Consider the following 15,479-nt stretch of genomic DNA (forward strand, 5'->3'; position numbering starts at 1 on the left):
ACATGTAATTGTAATTTGATAAAATTATTCCACAATAATTGACACAGTTGAAGAATGATTAATGAATATATATGGCTTAGCTTTTGATTTGGACGACAACTTTTCGGTTTTGGCTGAGAAACAAATGCTTCCATAATAATTGATGCGGTTGAAGAATATATGATTAATGAATATAGATTGCTTTTGGTCTGGATGATGACTTTTTGGTTTTGGTTGAGAAACAACTAAGGAAAATGGAGAGGGTAAAGGTGTAATTGTTTGGTGGCATTGCATTTTGTCTTTCACTTTGATAATTCAAAGATTTATAGTTAAAACAATATACATGAATTTTCAAATTCTTATTTGTCATCATCTTTTTCCATCTACAAGAAGAAAAGACGAATTCATTTTCATTATTTCTCACATAGTTGGGTGAATGCAAGAAGAATAAATAACACTATGTTCAAATTAATCCAGGTAAAAAATGATATTTCATTAATTTAATGCTGCAATAACTTGATGACCCCATGATTAATTTCTCATCCCCTTGAGAGTTTCTTTATAAACATAACGATTCAACCTAAGGACAGATATTGCCACAATCAAGGAAAGTGATCCATTCAAGTGGGCAGAATTTATTGGGTTTGTTGAACACCATATGAAATTTGCGTTAAATGTCTAAGCTAAGAACAAATTATCAGGTATTGTTTCCTGCCAATTTGATGCTTATGCCTGCATGATTCTTTTAGAACCTTTCACCTGAACCCCAATTCTAACTGTGCCCTATTCAAAGCTCTTTGCATGGTCTCATTCCTTCAAAAGTAAAAAAAAAAAAAAAAAAAAAAAAAAAAAAAAAAAAAAATAAAAAAATTCTATTGGGGGGTTGCTAACCAAATAATCAACTCTTGGGAGAATCCTTAAAAGAAGCCGGCGGATTGGTGCCTCTCCCTTCATGTGTGTGTTTTGTGCTTGAAAATTGGGAAAAACACTAACCATTTTTTCTTACACTGTAAATATTTCAGTATTCAACGAAGATTTGGAACCACTCTAGCTCATTGGTAGGCAGTGGTTGCATGGCGCCTTGAGAGGTTATGGGTTTGTTCATCTCAAATTTTTGACCTTATTGTTCAAAAAGGAAGAATACTCATTGGTAGTGTACTAAGGTTGTGATGTTATGGAATGAAAGAAACACTAGAATTTTCCTAGACAAAAAAGTTGGGGGCAGAGTTTCTGATACAGTTAATTATGGTGAGAATATAGTTCATTGGGCTCTGGTGGATGTTAATTTTGTAGGGTGTTTGCTCAAGTGCTCTCTTGAGAGGTTGGAACATTATTTTGGGTTTTGAAATAACAAGCATCAAAGGTTGGTTGAGTGGGTAGCTCCAAAGAAAGATAATCTTTAATGGTTGTAGTTTGGGTAATTTGGGCCTATATGTAGTGTGGGAGGTGCTGTTAAGGAACATAAAGGTATTGTTTTGCTCAATTCTTCAGGTCTAATGGGCCAAGGCAACTTAGTAAGAGAACTCTCTAATCTAAGGCCTTCAACTCTTGAAGAGGAATGATTGGAAGAATGTGGAGGTTAATGGGGACTGCCAAAATATCATTCTTTGGATGAAAAAACAAGGATAGATCATGTGGACCTTTAGAGTTTGGTGAGAAAGGTGTTGTTTCTTCCGAACCTATGCACTATTAATTCCAAGCTAAACTATATAAAGGGCATGCCTAACAAGGAATCGTACAGTCATAACTATTTAAACCTTATTGACATGGAGTCAACTTCAAAGTTGTTTTGCATGCTTAGCAATGCAAGGTGAATGCTCTTATCACCAATAGTGGAATAACATGTCATATCCATAACTTAAACAGATTGTTGGATGAAGTGATGCAGATTGCAAGGAAAACATGCTTTCAACATGGACTACAACTTTATATTTTCTGAAAATGAGGATTAATTATATATAATTCTATAATAGTACATTACCTTGGTCACCAGGATAGCATCTTCTATAAAGATCCTTTATATTCTTCCAATTGCATCTACCACCAGGGGAGCATCTTCTATCAAATTTCATATATTCTCTCGAGAATGCCAAGATGTAGGAGCAAAAACTGTCTAATGAGAATGTATCTTTTTTACTTTTTTTTTTTTCACTTAAACATTGTGGAAATAGGAATGTCAAATGGAACGATCCTTGAAAATGTCAAACTTGCTCTTTATGTGGTTAGAAGAAATTCCATCTAAATCTTAAATCTTCTTGGAGACCTTTGGAAAGGATAAGTGATGAACGTTTGCAAAGATGGATGAGTTTGAGCAATATTGATTACCTATAAGCTAGATTATCTGATGAAGCTTTTATCTTTAGTTGTTTTAGTTTGATTATTTGTTGTTACTTTTTCTAATTTCCCTTTTGATCTTCTCTTTCTCCATCATTGATATAGCTTTAGGAATTTTGCTTTTAAAGCTCAAAAAAGAAGGGCCCAATTTTAGGCTTTTGTGATTTGAGGCTTAGAAGTGTTTTGGCATTAGAATATGATGTTTTCAAAGTAACTCTTACAAGATACTCAAAACATTTTTGGATCAATTTTGTTTTTCACAGCCCAAAGCTTAAAAGCAAACACTTATACAAACAAATCCTATATTTATTTATTTTTCGAATTTATGTTGTTTTTATTTTTATTAAATTTGTTCACGTTTTTTGCTTAGAATTTCTTAGTTCTTATTTAACATCTCTTTATTGTTTTATTTAATGGAAATTTAGTTGTTGGTTGGATAAATGCAAACATTAGGAGGATGCCCTCCCTTATAAGTTTCTTTGGATAAGGCTTTAATTATCATCGAAGTGGGGCAATTTGTTGAGATCAATATGGAGCACAAGCCCAAATGTTAAAAGCCTAATATTTAAGACCTTTGTTCTTATTATGATATCATCTCTTTAATGATGTTGTATGCCTCCTTGTATCATGCTTTTTTTTTTTTGAAGCCAGAAAGGCACAACCCATTCATCAATTGTTCTTCTTATGTAGTACAATGGAGTTGATGAAATCTGGTACAAAGGACTAGGTGTAGTTAGTAAGATGTTTTGAATGCAAATTGGGCTAGCCCGTGGGCAGCTCCATTATAGTTTCGAGAGACATGAGAGAAAGAGATAAATGAGAAAGACCGCATAAGCGCCTTGCAATCTAAAAAAGCGCAGTGAGGGCTTTCCAAGGTGGATCTGATCAAGATATTGAGGAATTAACAATCTGTAAAGCATCTCTCTCGACGATGATATTATCCATTGATAAGGACAAAGCAAGTTCCAGAGCTTTAATCCAATTTCAGTCCCATCATGGAAAACTAGATGGGCCTAATTGTAGGGCAGTTGAAGAAGAGATGTCCTATAGATTCACCATCATCGAGGCATAGTTTGCATGTTGGCTCCACGCTTGGTAACTGCTCATCCAGTTCTTCACAAACGAGAATCACACCAAAATAGCACATCCAGAGAGACTTTAAAGCAAGGGAAAGAAGTTTGTTTTTCCATATCACCTACCAAGACAACCCACTACAAATCCATGCAACATTAGAAGATTCAGACCGGAAGCACTCAAAAGTTCGAAACTCGAGTTGCAAGCATACAATCCATGAGGGGTGAGCGGCCAAACGATTTTGGTCTTCATGATTGCCAACCATCAAGCACCAAGCCAATTTAGCCAGCCCTAGCTATAACAACCAAGTAACCAATCAAGATGCCGGTTGCCACTTCGATTTCGCCTCTCAAGCTCTGTTTGGTCGTCTTTGTCTTTCTCATTTTTATCTTTGTGGCTCTGCCACTTTTCAGGCTTTTATTTCAGGTGACAACAACCACCAACCGTCCGGCACCGACAAATCATCGGCCAACACTTTGTTCTTATCGGCTCGCCCCTCTGCCATACTTGTTTAAGCATTTTTTTTCTTAATTTTGAATGTAAAAAAACCGAAAAACTGAACCACACACCTATTATCGGTTGACCAATTACATCACTTCGGTTTCGGTTCAGATTTTAAACAAACCAATCAGATCGGTTCAGTTAATCGAATCCTGAGCACCCCTGCTTCCTTGTCCAGCTCAATTTTTCCCGCCATACGCTATTAGGAATTTAGACACTACGTCACGTATTCAGTTGGAGTGGCAATTTAGTAATTTCGTAAATATTTGGAAATTTATTTTGTTTTCGTCATAAAAAAAGAAAAATAGCATTGTCCTTCCTTTTCCGTTTCTTCACCATCTTTGTGCTTCGCTCGAATTTATGGTAATTGTTCTTGTAAGTTCCAAACCTCTGGCATTAATTAAACCCCAGTATTCACCACAGAAGTTCGTTCCCTTCATGGCATGAAAAAAACCCTAATTTCTTTGCAATGGCGAAGAATATAGTTACCAGAAGAGAGCTCTTGAGTAGATGGAGAGACATCGAAGAGGAAGATGATGATGCTCCATCCGATCCGTCGAAGCAGCGTCAGCTTCGCCGGGCGAAAGAAGAATGGTTTGCCCAAGTTCTTCTTTTCCTTTCAGATGAAGAATACTGCTGTTCTTTCTATTTTCTTGACGATTCTGCTCTTCTTTTAATTGATAGTTTATGCTTGGTTTCTAAAATCATTTAATAGTCGTTCGGTGTTCTTCATGCAATACAGTGTCAAAATTGATTTCTGTTCTTTCCTTCTAAAGCAGTAAGAGGGTAAAATTTTTGATCAATTAAGATGAAAATGCGGATATTTCATCACGTTACAAGTTCCTCGATTATTACTTTGTGTCTTATGCCATGCTTTTGCAGATTATCTACTAAAACTGGCGCTTAGAGCATTCGTATTTTCCTGGGCTAGTAGGTTTTCAGCCATGGTGCTTTGTAGAAGGGTTTTTGGTCTTTTGTGGCCTTAAGTGACCTTATTTGTTTTGATGATACATTTTTCTTTGGTCAACAATTTTTTTATGAGGTATTGCTACTCTGTGATGAATTCAAATCTGAATCTGTTTGTGTTTTGGTTACTGACTTATTTAATGATTGCCTATTCCAATCTGAATCTGCATCTCTTTTGGTTGTTCTCTTATTCTAAGGTTGCTAATGTATTCGAACACGTTATATTTTGACAATAAATGTCATAATCTTCTTTTGGAAAGTGTACTTGCTTTCTTTACTTACTGGTTGGATAAAATATCAAGAAACATAACAGCTTAATGTGGTTCTGGTTCAATGATATCTTCTGCAGGTTTTCAGATGCCTTCAACTTTTTGATATCTTTGCCAAAAGAAGCACATATCTGGTGTGCTTCATGGAACTTGATGGCTCCTCTTCTGGAAACATTCTACAATTACTTTAAGGATAAACGGGAAGATTCTCCTCTCAAAATTTTATGGAGGAGAATTTCTTGTGAAATGCGACAGTGCACACAGTGCATCTGTCAGCATCATCAAGCTCAGGAAATGTTCAATTCTGAGTATGAAGAAGGTTCTGTTGGACCTCTTCTTAATGTGTTGAGAAGCCTTGATGAAGAAAGGGTGTCTCAACACCTTAAAGAGATAAATGCCAAGATATCCCGAGGAGAGTATGATCCTGAGTGTCACAATGCTGAAGTTGTTAGCGTGGTGTTTGAAGTATGTATTGTTTTTCTTTTCTTTTTCATTCTTTTCTTTTAATATTGTTTCTCTCTGGACCTGCACGATATATTGTTGTTTCTTTATTTATTTTTGAACTATTTGTCTCCTTGCATGTCCTTTCTGTTTCTCTCTCTCAACTGCTGTGACAGATGATGATATGTAAATCTATTCTCTCTAGAAAGGGATATAACTTGACAGTAAATGCCTGCCAATGGGGGGAGAGGTATCAACTTAATAAACATTAGCAGGGAATGCTTCACTTTCGAAATGCCATTCCAGCTGAAATAACTATTCTTTCTTTAATTTTGAAGTTTTAAAAATCCTTTTAATTGTTCTCCTAATTGAAGGCAAGTTTAGAACAGTCAATCAGTTTACTGCTAGTTATACTGTGAACCACTTTTCATGATTTTATAGCTCTGAAAGAACTACAACGTATATTATGTATAGGAAACACAAGAAGCTTTTGCTCGATGTTTATGGGTTGTGCGATGTTGATTTTGATGTCATCATGTTGATTTGTGCATTGTAGCTTGTAGACCAGAAGGGTGGTAGGCATGCAATGTTTTGTGGTATCAATTATAGATTTTGCAAACTTGAAATGGGATTAAATTTATTTACTTCCCAAGAGACGCATTTCCCACCTAGTATATGGGGTGAACCAATCTTCTTCTTCTTCTAAAAGTTCAAAGAAACCATTGGTCCTTACCATGGGTTATCAGATTTCTCTCTCTCTCTCTCTCTTTTATTAGTTTAATGTTGATTCATTTCATGGATTGTTTTGGTTCAATAATAAAATGCGGTAAGGACTAAGGAAGCACTTAATATGAGCCTTTGGTTATCTTCATCAGTTCAATTTTGAAATTGTTTTTTTTTTTTTTAACTTGGCTATTGATCTCATGCTAAGCCCATTTTTGGCTTCATAGGGTTATATAACGGGGATTAGTGCACCCCCCAACCCTTAATCTCCCTTTCAACTAGTGCTGTGCATCTTTGTTCTTAATATAAACGATTTTGGGTAAACCCTGAAGTTTTTGACAATCATAAAATCCTCCCCTTTAGTTTCACTTTAACAAAAACCTCCTTGCTGTCACAAAGTCCTCCCTTAGATTTTCCAAATATCCATTTTACCCCAGCAAGTCGTCAGCAACACATCCAAAACTGCTACCGTCCATCTCTCACTGTTAAATCTAACAATGCCGTTGTTTTCAACCATCGCTTGATTAGACAGTTCACCATTCGGGGACATGGACTCTGGTATCGGTAGGGATGCATGCTTCGGTGCCTTGGGAGACTTAGCAACCATAGGTGCTGGTGTTGGAGCCAACGTTGGTGAAGCCTTGAAAAACTCCTTGGGTAACAACACTCTGTCAATCGTGTAAATTGCCAGAGGGTGCTGGTCTAGCAACATCCCCATTTTCTTGGCCGTCATGATCTTTCCAATTTCACCAACTCGCCGTCGTTTTGAATTGTGAAATCATACTTATTGGCACCATCTATTTGTAACGTGTTCACAACTCCAATATTCGACCAACATTTCCCTGGAAAGTAAGCAAGAATTCCATGATACAACAACAACAGATTCTTCCCATTCGTTGTTAGGTCCTTGTATTTGGGCATGAAGTCCTTAAACACATGGTTAGTGGGGCAGAACATTGTTAACCCTCCTTCAATGTTGTTGTCAAACGCTTGCTCAGCTCCGAAAGCCACTAGCGTATCCGTGAAAACTTTACAACCTCGCGTTGACATTAGAGATGTGAGGTTAGCTGGCTGGGGCTCGGAGTGGGGGCTTCGTCTTCAACCGATGCCATGACCTTGTCGTGGTTGGATTCGACACCAAAGCCGACCTTGCTGCCTTTGAGATCGATGATGTTGATGAAGCTAGAAGAGTCGGGGGCGGAGCTAGTGGCTTGGAACATGGTGGCAGTCAAGACCGTACTGTTTGTCATTTGATGCAGATGCAACTTCTATGCACCAAAATAATCGAGGAGAATGTGAAGGGATAGGACACTTTAGATAATTTGATGGTGTAGATGGAGAGGTGCTTGGATAGGTCTGACATGCCACCATTGTAGACTGCGCAGACTGTGATGGTCTCGCATTGGTTGACCTCTACGACGAGGTGAGTGACAGCTAAGTATTGGTTGAAGATGGAGAATTTGGGGTACTTTGCTAGGATTCACATGATATTGTGTGCATCGGTGACCCCAACTAAGAGTAGTAGGAGATTCAGGGCTATTGTTCTGGTGGCCATTGGGAAGAGCTGCATTATTTGAACGGAACGAAAATACAGTAGCAGTTTTGGGTGTGTTGTTGTCGATTTGTTAGGGTAAAATGGGTATTTAGAAAAAATTGATGCATTGGTCTAACATTTTTGTCTGGATTAGTGACAAAAGGGAGATTTTTGTTGAATTCTTTAAAAATTCAGGGGAGGATTTTGTTAAAGTGAAACTAAAGGGGAGACTTTTATGATTGTCAAAAACTTTAGGGGAGGTTTTTGTATTTTACCCAAAGATTTTTATTAAAAGTAAAGAAAAATGAGATGCTCCTTCCTCTTCTTCCTCATCCCCTCCTCTTAAGGAAGCTTATGCCTCTTATGTTCTGAACCACGCCTCACGCCTCTAGGTAGTGGAATGCCTTGTGTCACGCTTCCACATTTTAAAGCATCGGACCTAACTTGGCTTTTCCATCTAAAAACAACTTGATACCCTTGGGCCACTCCAAGTAATTCAATCCATTGAGTGGAGTGATGGATATTGGGAACATGGACATCCCATTCTCTCCATTGCTAAATATTGATTATCCTCCTATAACTATAGTGGCTACTGAATCCTTAGTTTCCATACTAAAAACAAGGACAAACACCAACACTAACCTGTAATCCTTACAAAAGACAAAGATAAATTAATCTATATACACAGATCAACTTAAGGCAAAGAAACTACTACAATTTGAAAAGCAACTTAGAAAAGAGCTGTATAGCGGCGATCTGTAGAATGAGGAGATTGAGGCTATCACACATTGTCTTGAGTGCTCTATATCCTCTTCGCCTATGTCCTACTTAGATTTTTCTTTAGGGGTGTAGAGAACACTGATGTGGGCCCCACTACAGTGGTCCCCACTGTGTTCGTAGGACAACAATGTAGTTATTTGTTTCAGTTATAGTAGTGTCAGTTTGAGTCAGTTTGTTAAATCAGTTGTTATTTATTTCAGCTTTTATTTACTTTATTTATTATGTAAGTACCAAGGGCAGATGTGTCCTTTCCATTATGTACTAAACATAACCTATAAATATTAAGAGAGTGGCGGCGACAGATCTGTAAGAATCTGTCCCTCCTTTCAACAACTTGTGTTCTCTTGTTTCTCTTCTATTCTCTCTCCTTTCTCCCTCTTTTTCTTCTGTTTTGCAAACCTAAAACCTATTAGGATTCAAGACTGATTACAATCTTGATCTTCTACTTGGTATCAGAGCCTATCTAGGGCTTCTCATGTGTGTCTAGTCCAGCCGATCACATGAGGACTAGCTAGGGCTGGAAGCTTTGAAGAAGTTTTTCGGTGGCTGAATCTTGGAGATTACCAGGAGAGGTTCGTAGCAGTTGAAGACTTGCCGCGGTTTGCAGAGAGTTGGTAATCAGGAAGAGGTAGCAAAGGTTAGGGTTCAGGTAACCCTAGAAGAGAGTAAACCGAAGTACATAAGTAAGTTTTTTTTTTTTTTACTGAGTTTCAGAGACTGCAATTAGTCGAGATAGGTTGGACCTATCTAGAATGATGGGCCGAACTGTGTTCAAGTCTGTTCTAGGGTTTGGCTTGCCGAACTGTGTTTAAGTTTGTTTCTAGGGTTTGATTGTTGGGCCGAACCCCCCTCTTCAAAGGTGATTAGTTTGTAGGGTTTCATATTGCCCTAGACAAGTCCCACTTGTGCGGACTGCTTGGAGAGTGCAGCTGAGCACTTCTTCAGACCTACAATTGAAATCCTAATTTTGCTCTCGCAGCAGTGGGCCCCACAGTCGTGATTTCAGAAAATAGCATCTCAGATTGATAGGCTGCCTGGTATTGTGCATGCCAATTGATTTCAGATCAGATTTGAGTTGATTTCTTGCATATACTGTGATAGGCGATTGATTTCAGATCAGATTTGGGTTGGTTTCAGATCAGATTTCAGATCAGATCAGTTTTGTGTTGGTTTCGGATCAGATTTTAGACTTGCTTGTTTGACTCTGTTTTCTGGTATAGTTGCTCTAACAGTTTGTAGCCACTGAATCTTGATCAAATATGGAGTTTAAGGGTCAGGGTGAAAGTGGTTTTGGAAACCACAGTTATGGTAGTGTATTTGAAACCGGGTTTCAGATTACAACTATGAGATTTGATGGGTCAAATTATTTGGAGTGGGCGCAATCAGCCATGATGGCTATTGGAGGAAGGGGAAAACTGGGTTACCTCTTGGGAGATGTGAAAGAACCGTCAAAGGAGGACCCAACATTCACCAAGTGGGTTCAAGAGAACTATTTGGTTATGGCATGGCTATGTAATTCTATGCAGCCACATATCAGCCGAAATTATTTGTGGGCAAAGACAACCAAAGAGATATGGGATGTTGTGAAAGAAACCTATTTCCAACCCCTTAATGTTGCCAGAGCCTATGAACTGAAGTGTGAGGTGAACAACCTTAAACAAGGAGAGAAGCCAGTTTCTGTCTACTTCTCTACCTTGAAATCCTTGTGGCATGAAATTGACCATCTAGAGACCCTTGAGTGGGAGAGTCCCAAAGATGCACACTCATAGAAAGCAAGTCGAGACGAATAGGGTATTTGAGTTTCTGTCTGGTTTGAATTCAGAATATGACATTGTGCACAACGAATATTGACAAGAGATAGTGTGACCCTCTCTCAAGCATACTCCCTAGTGCATAGTGAAGAGACCAGGAGGAAAGTCATGATGCAGCCTCAGCCCTCTTTCCCAGTCTTGACAGCTATTAAACCCAAGCCAGGGGGTGACTCAGAAAGGGATCGGAAGGAGGAAGATAAACGAGATCTGGTATGTGAACATTGCAAGAAACCCAAGCACACAAAAGATACTTGTTGGAAGCTACATCCTCACTTGGTCCCAGCAAAACTAAGAAATAAGAAGGGTAATGCTCATATGGTAGTGAACACTGATTCAACATCCTCATCAGGCACATCCCTAGAGACTTTAGTTGCTGTTCGGGCTGCCCTCGTACAGTTGGAAAAGGAAGTTGGGAGTTCAGCTCAGCCATTTCAGTCACCATCAGCTCCTGCTACATCTGCATTTGCACATTCAGGTACTCGAGCCTTAGCTTACCATGCTTCAGCTCCAGGTAATACTGATCACTGTTGGGTAATAGATTCAGGTGCATCTGACCATATGACTAGCTTGCCATCTTTGTTCACTTCTTATCACTTGTCCTTTGGCCGAGATAGAGTATCCATTGCTGATGGCTCTCTTGTTCCCATTTCGGGCAAGGGGGACATCAAGCTATTGGATACTATCTCTTTATCTTTTGTCTTGCATGTTCCTAAGCTTGATACTAACCTGCTTAAAGTTAGTAGTATTACCAAACACATGAACTGTTCAGTAACCTTTTTCCCTGATTGATGTGTTTTTCAGGATTTGGAGACGAGGAAGGTGATTGGGACTGGCCGTGAGACGAACGGGATCTATTTGCTTGGAGAGAGTTCTCGTCGGGAGGAGTCAGTGGATAAGAAGTCTTTTGTTTCTCAGTCTGTGAGTTCGGTTATGCTTTGGCATAACCGATTAGGTCATTCGTCTTTTAAGTCTTTGAAGAGTTTGTTTCTTGCTTTATTTGAGTCTGTTGAGTTATCAAAGTTGAGGTGTGAGAGTTGTGAGTTGCCAAGCATTGTAGAACCTCTTATTCTTTAAGTAATAAAAGGAGTAATTCCTCTTTTGATATTGTGCATACTGATGTTTGGGGGCCATATCATATCTCTTCTATGGGTGGGTACAGATATTTTCTACTGTGTGTTGATGACCATACCCGGTTTTCTTGGGTCTATCTTATGCGTTTTCGGGATGAGGTTCCTGCTCTGACCCAAAACTTCCATCAGATGGTTCTCACTCAGTTTGGGACCAAAATCAAAGTCTTTAGATCTGGTAATGCAAAGGAATACTTTGCTCAGCCATTGACCTCCTACCTTCTTAGCCATGGAGTTATTCACCAGAGCACTTGCCCTTATACACCACAGCAGAACGGCGTTGCCGAAAGGAAGAATAGGCATATCTTGGAGGTGGCTAGAAGCACTATGTTTACCTCCAATGTACCTATTCGCTTCTGGGGTGATGCTATCCTCACGGTAGTTTATCTCATTAATCGAGTTCCTTCTCGGGTCCTTGATATGAGAACCCCCTTTTCCCTTCTATACCCAGATGAGGAGTTGTTCATTGTTTCCCTTAAAACCTTTGGTTGTACCTGTTTCGTTCAGCTTCTCGGGCCTCATCATTCCAAGTTTGAACTTAAGGCCTCCAAATGCATTTTCCTTGGTTATGCACAAACTCAAAAGGGTTATTGCTGCTATGATCCAGTTTCAGGGAAACGGTTTGTCTCCATGGATGTCACATTCTTTGAGGAATCCTAGGGTTTATCCTCAGGGGAAGAGTAGTGAGAGTGGAAGTGGGGCTGTTTTGAGTTTCTTTCCTCAGGGGAAGAGTAGTGAGAGTGGAAGTGGGGCTGGTAGAAGTGGGGCTGTTCCTTTACCTATTCCACTGGATAATGAAGGTTGTAGTGGTGAGGGTGGTCAGAGGGAGCCGGAGTTGAGAGTCTATCACAGGCAATGCAGGCAGGTTGATCCTAGTTCTCGGTAGTCCCGGCCAGCTCCAGTTCCTTCTGCGGCTCCTGATCCAAAGTCTACTGAGATACCTCTTACTGTTGCCACTTCCCCTCCTATGGATGTCCTTGATCTCCCTATTGCCATTCGCAAAGGGAAACGACATTGCACCACTTCTACAGCTCACAACATCTCACAGTTCTTATCCTATGGTCGTCTATCACCATCTTACCGGTCCTATCTCACTTCCATTGCCGATGTCCCTATTCCAAGAACAGTGCAAGAAGCCTTATCAGTTCCAGAATGGAAAGATGCAATGCAAGTCGAAATGGATGCCCTGTTGAAGAATAATACTTGGACACTAGTTGACCCACCAAAAGGAAAGAAACCGGTGGGATGCAGATGGGTGTTCACTGTGAAGTATAATGCTGATGGCTCTATTGAAAGGTACAAAGCACGGCTGGTTGCAAAGGGGTTCACTCAGACTTATGGTATAGACTACTTGGAGACCTTTGCCCTAGTGGCCAAGATGACCACCATTCGAGTTTTGTTATCCCTTGTAGCAAATCATTCTTGGCCCCTGTTTTAGATGGATGTTAAAAATGCCTTTCTGAATGGAGACTTACAAGAAGAGGTTTATATGCAGTTGTCTCCTGGATTCTATGATACAGAGACAGGTAAGAAGGTTTGCCGACTGAACAAGGCATTGTATGGTTTGACGCAGTCACCTAGAGCTTGGTTTGATAGGTTCAGATTCGCCCTTGGAAGGTTTGGTTATGTACAGGCCCAGTCAGATCATACACTGTTCATCAAGAGGGTGGAGTCCTCTCTGACACTAGCAGTATATGTTGATGATATTGTGGTGACAGGAAATGACGGTCATGAGATTGAGTCCCTCAAACAGCTCCTTCATCAAGAGTTTGAGGTGAAAGATTTTGGTGCACTACGGTATTTTTTGGGTATTGAGGTTGCTAGATCTAAGCAGGGGATTTTTATCTCTCAGAGAAAATATGTTCTAGATCTGTTGGTGGAAACTGGAAAGTTGGGTGTTAAGCCGACTGATACACCCATCAAACAAAATCACAAGATTAGTGCAGAGGGTGGGGAGCCTCTTGAAGACAAAGTTATGTTCCAACGGTTGGTTGGAAAGCTTCTATATCTCTGCCTCACTCGGCCGGATATCAACTATGCAGTTAGTGTTGTTAGCCAGTACATTTACTCCCCTAGAACTTCACATCTTCTTGCGGCTGAGAGAATATTAGCATACTTGAAGAGATGCCCGGGTAGAGGTATATTGCTCAAGAACAATAATCACATGAGGGTGGAAGTCTATATAGATGCCGATTGGGCTGGAAGTGTTGATGACAGAAGGTCTACCTCTGGATATTGTGCCCTGGTGGGTGGTAACCTTGTCTCTTGGAGGATTAAGAAGTAGAGTGTTGTTTCCCGCTCCAGTGCTGAAGCGGAATACAGGTCAATGGCTAGTGGAGTGGCTGAAATCTTATGGCTGAAGGTCACTACTTGAAGAGTTGGGTATTGACTATGAAAAGCCCTTAATGCTGTATTGTGATAATCAGGCAGCTATTAATATAGCCCATAACCCAGTGCAGCATGATAGAACTAAACATATCGAAGTTGATTGACATTTTGTGCGAGAAAGGGTCACATCACAAGAAGTGTGTTTTCCGTACATCACATCTAATATGCAGCTCGCAGATATCCTCACCAAGGCTATACCAAGGAAGAAGTTAGAGACAGACCTATCCAAGTTGGGCATTATAGATATCTACTTCCAACTTGAGGGGGAGTGTAGAGAACACTGATGTGGGCCCCACTGTAGTGGTTTCCACTGTGTTCGTAGGACAGCAATGTAGTTATTTGTTTCAGTTATAGTAGTGTCAGTTTGAGTCAGTTTGTTAATTCAGTTGTTATTTATTTCAGCTTTTATTTATTTTATTTATTATGTAAGTACCAAGGGCAGTTGTGTCCTTTCCATTATGTACTAAACATAACCTATAAATATTAAGAGAGTGGCGGCGGAAGATCTATAAGAATCTGTCCCTCCTTTCAACAAATTGTGTTCTCTTGTTTCTCTTCTATTGTCTCTCATTTCTCCCTCTTTTTCTTTTGTTTTGCAAACCTAAAACCTATTAGGATTCAAGACTGATTACAGTCTTGATTTTCTACTAGGGGAAAACCCCTAGGGAGAGTAGGTTATGGACTCCAGTCAGAGAGAAATTTGAGAAGAGGTTAGCTTTGTGGAAGATGAATTATATCTTATCAGGTAAAAGGATCATGTTGATAAGAGCTACCCTCACAAATCTACCAACTTACTACCTCTCTATCTTTAGGATACCACCTAGGGAAGTGAAGAAGTTAGAAAAATTGATGAGAGACTTTGTTTGGGAACCAGGAAAGGGTATAAAAGATAATCTGGTCAAATGGGAGTTTGTGGAAGAAACAAAGAGGAAGGGGGATTAGCTCTAGAAAATATAATAAAAATGAATTTGGCACTACTCTAGAGAAGTGGTTATGGAGGTGGCCTTTGGAGTGGGAGGGGCTTTGGCATGAAGTGGTGAATAGTATTCATGGTTGCCCAGAAAATGGATGGGATGCTGGTGCATCAAGGAGGGCTAACATGGCAACACCTTGGAAGGCAATCCACATAATTCTCCCATGGTTCCTTAGTTGTGTTAGGTATGATATTTGTTTTGGTTCTTTTGTTTGGTTTTGGGAAGACACTTGGTTTTGGGAGCTCCCTCTTAAGACCTTTTTCCATGTTTTTTGTTTCTTTGTATAAAAATGAGGTAATCCCCAAATTCCTTCCTTCTCTGTTAAGCCCGTCGGCCTTGAATTGGGATTTTTGTTTTTGTATAGGGTTAAGGGATAAGGAAGTTGAATGCTTGCCTAATTTTCTATGCCTCCTTGAAAAGGTTTAGTTGGATCCCTCCTTGAAGCCAGATAAGAGGATTTGGGTCCCTCACCCCAAAGGTTTTTTTCTCTCTCGTGGTTCTTTTTTAAGTTACTTTGCAACATTTCCTCTCAACAGGTTTTCCCTTTCAAAGAAGTCTGTTGTTGGCTCGTTCCCTCT

At 39.6% G+C, this 15,479-nt stretch overlaps 1 protein-coding gene and 1 pseudogene across 4 annotated transcripts in view; one reads left to right on the top strand and one right to left on the bottom strand.

Moving 5' to 3' along the window:
* The first annotated feature begins 4,194 nt into the window (after positions 1–4,194).
* LOC148844195 (P-loop containing nucleoside triphosphate hydrolases superfamily protein) overlaps positions 4,195–15,479 on the top strand; it is an 82,029-nt gene continuing 70,744 nt past the window's right edge. For all 4 annotated transcript variants that reach the window (XR_016103619.1, XR_016103618.1, XM_088959118.1 and 1 more), the window contains exons 1-2: positions 4,195–4,482; positions 5,204–5,588. Coding sequence is in view for 2 of the 4 variants with exons in the window: in XM_088959118.1 (XP_088815244.1) it covers positions 4,358–4,482; positions 5,204–5,588 (510 nt within the window). In the remaining 2 variants the exon portion in view is untranslated. The remainder of the gene's footprint in view (positions 4,483–5,203; positions 5,589–15,479) is intronic.
* LOC148844196 (fasciclin-like arabinogalactan protein 2 pseudogene) lies at positions 6,694–7,857 on the bottom strand (annotated as a pseudogene).

The sequence above is a fragment of the Nelumbo lutea genome, chromosome 8 (genome assembly GCF_056320005.1).
Source record: "Nelumbo lutea isolate HS-2025 chromosome 8, American lotus-T2T, whole genome shotgun sequence".
Lineage (NCBI taxonomy): Eukaryota > Viridiplantae > Streptophyta > Magnoliopsida > Proteales > Nelumbonaceae > Nelumbo > Nelumbo lutea.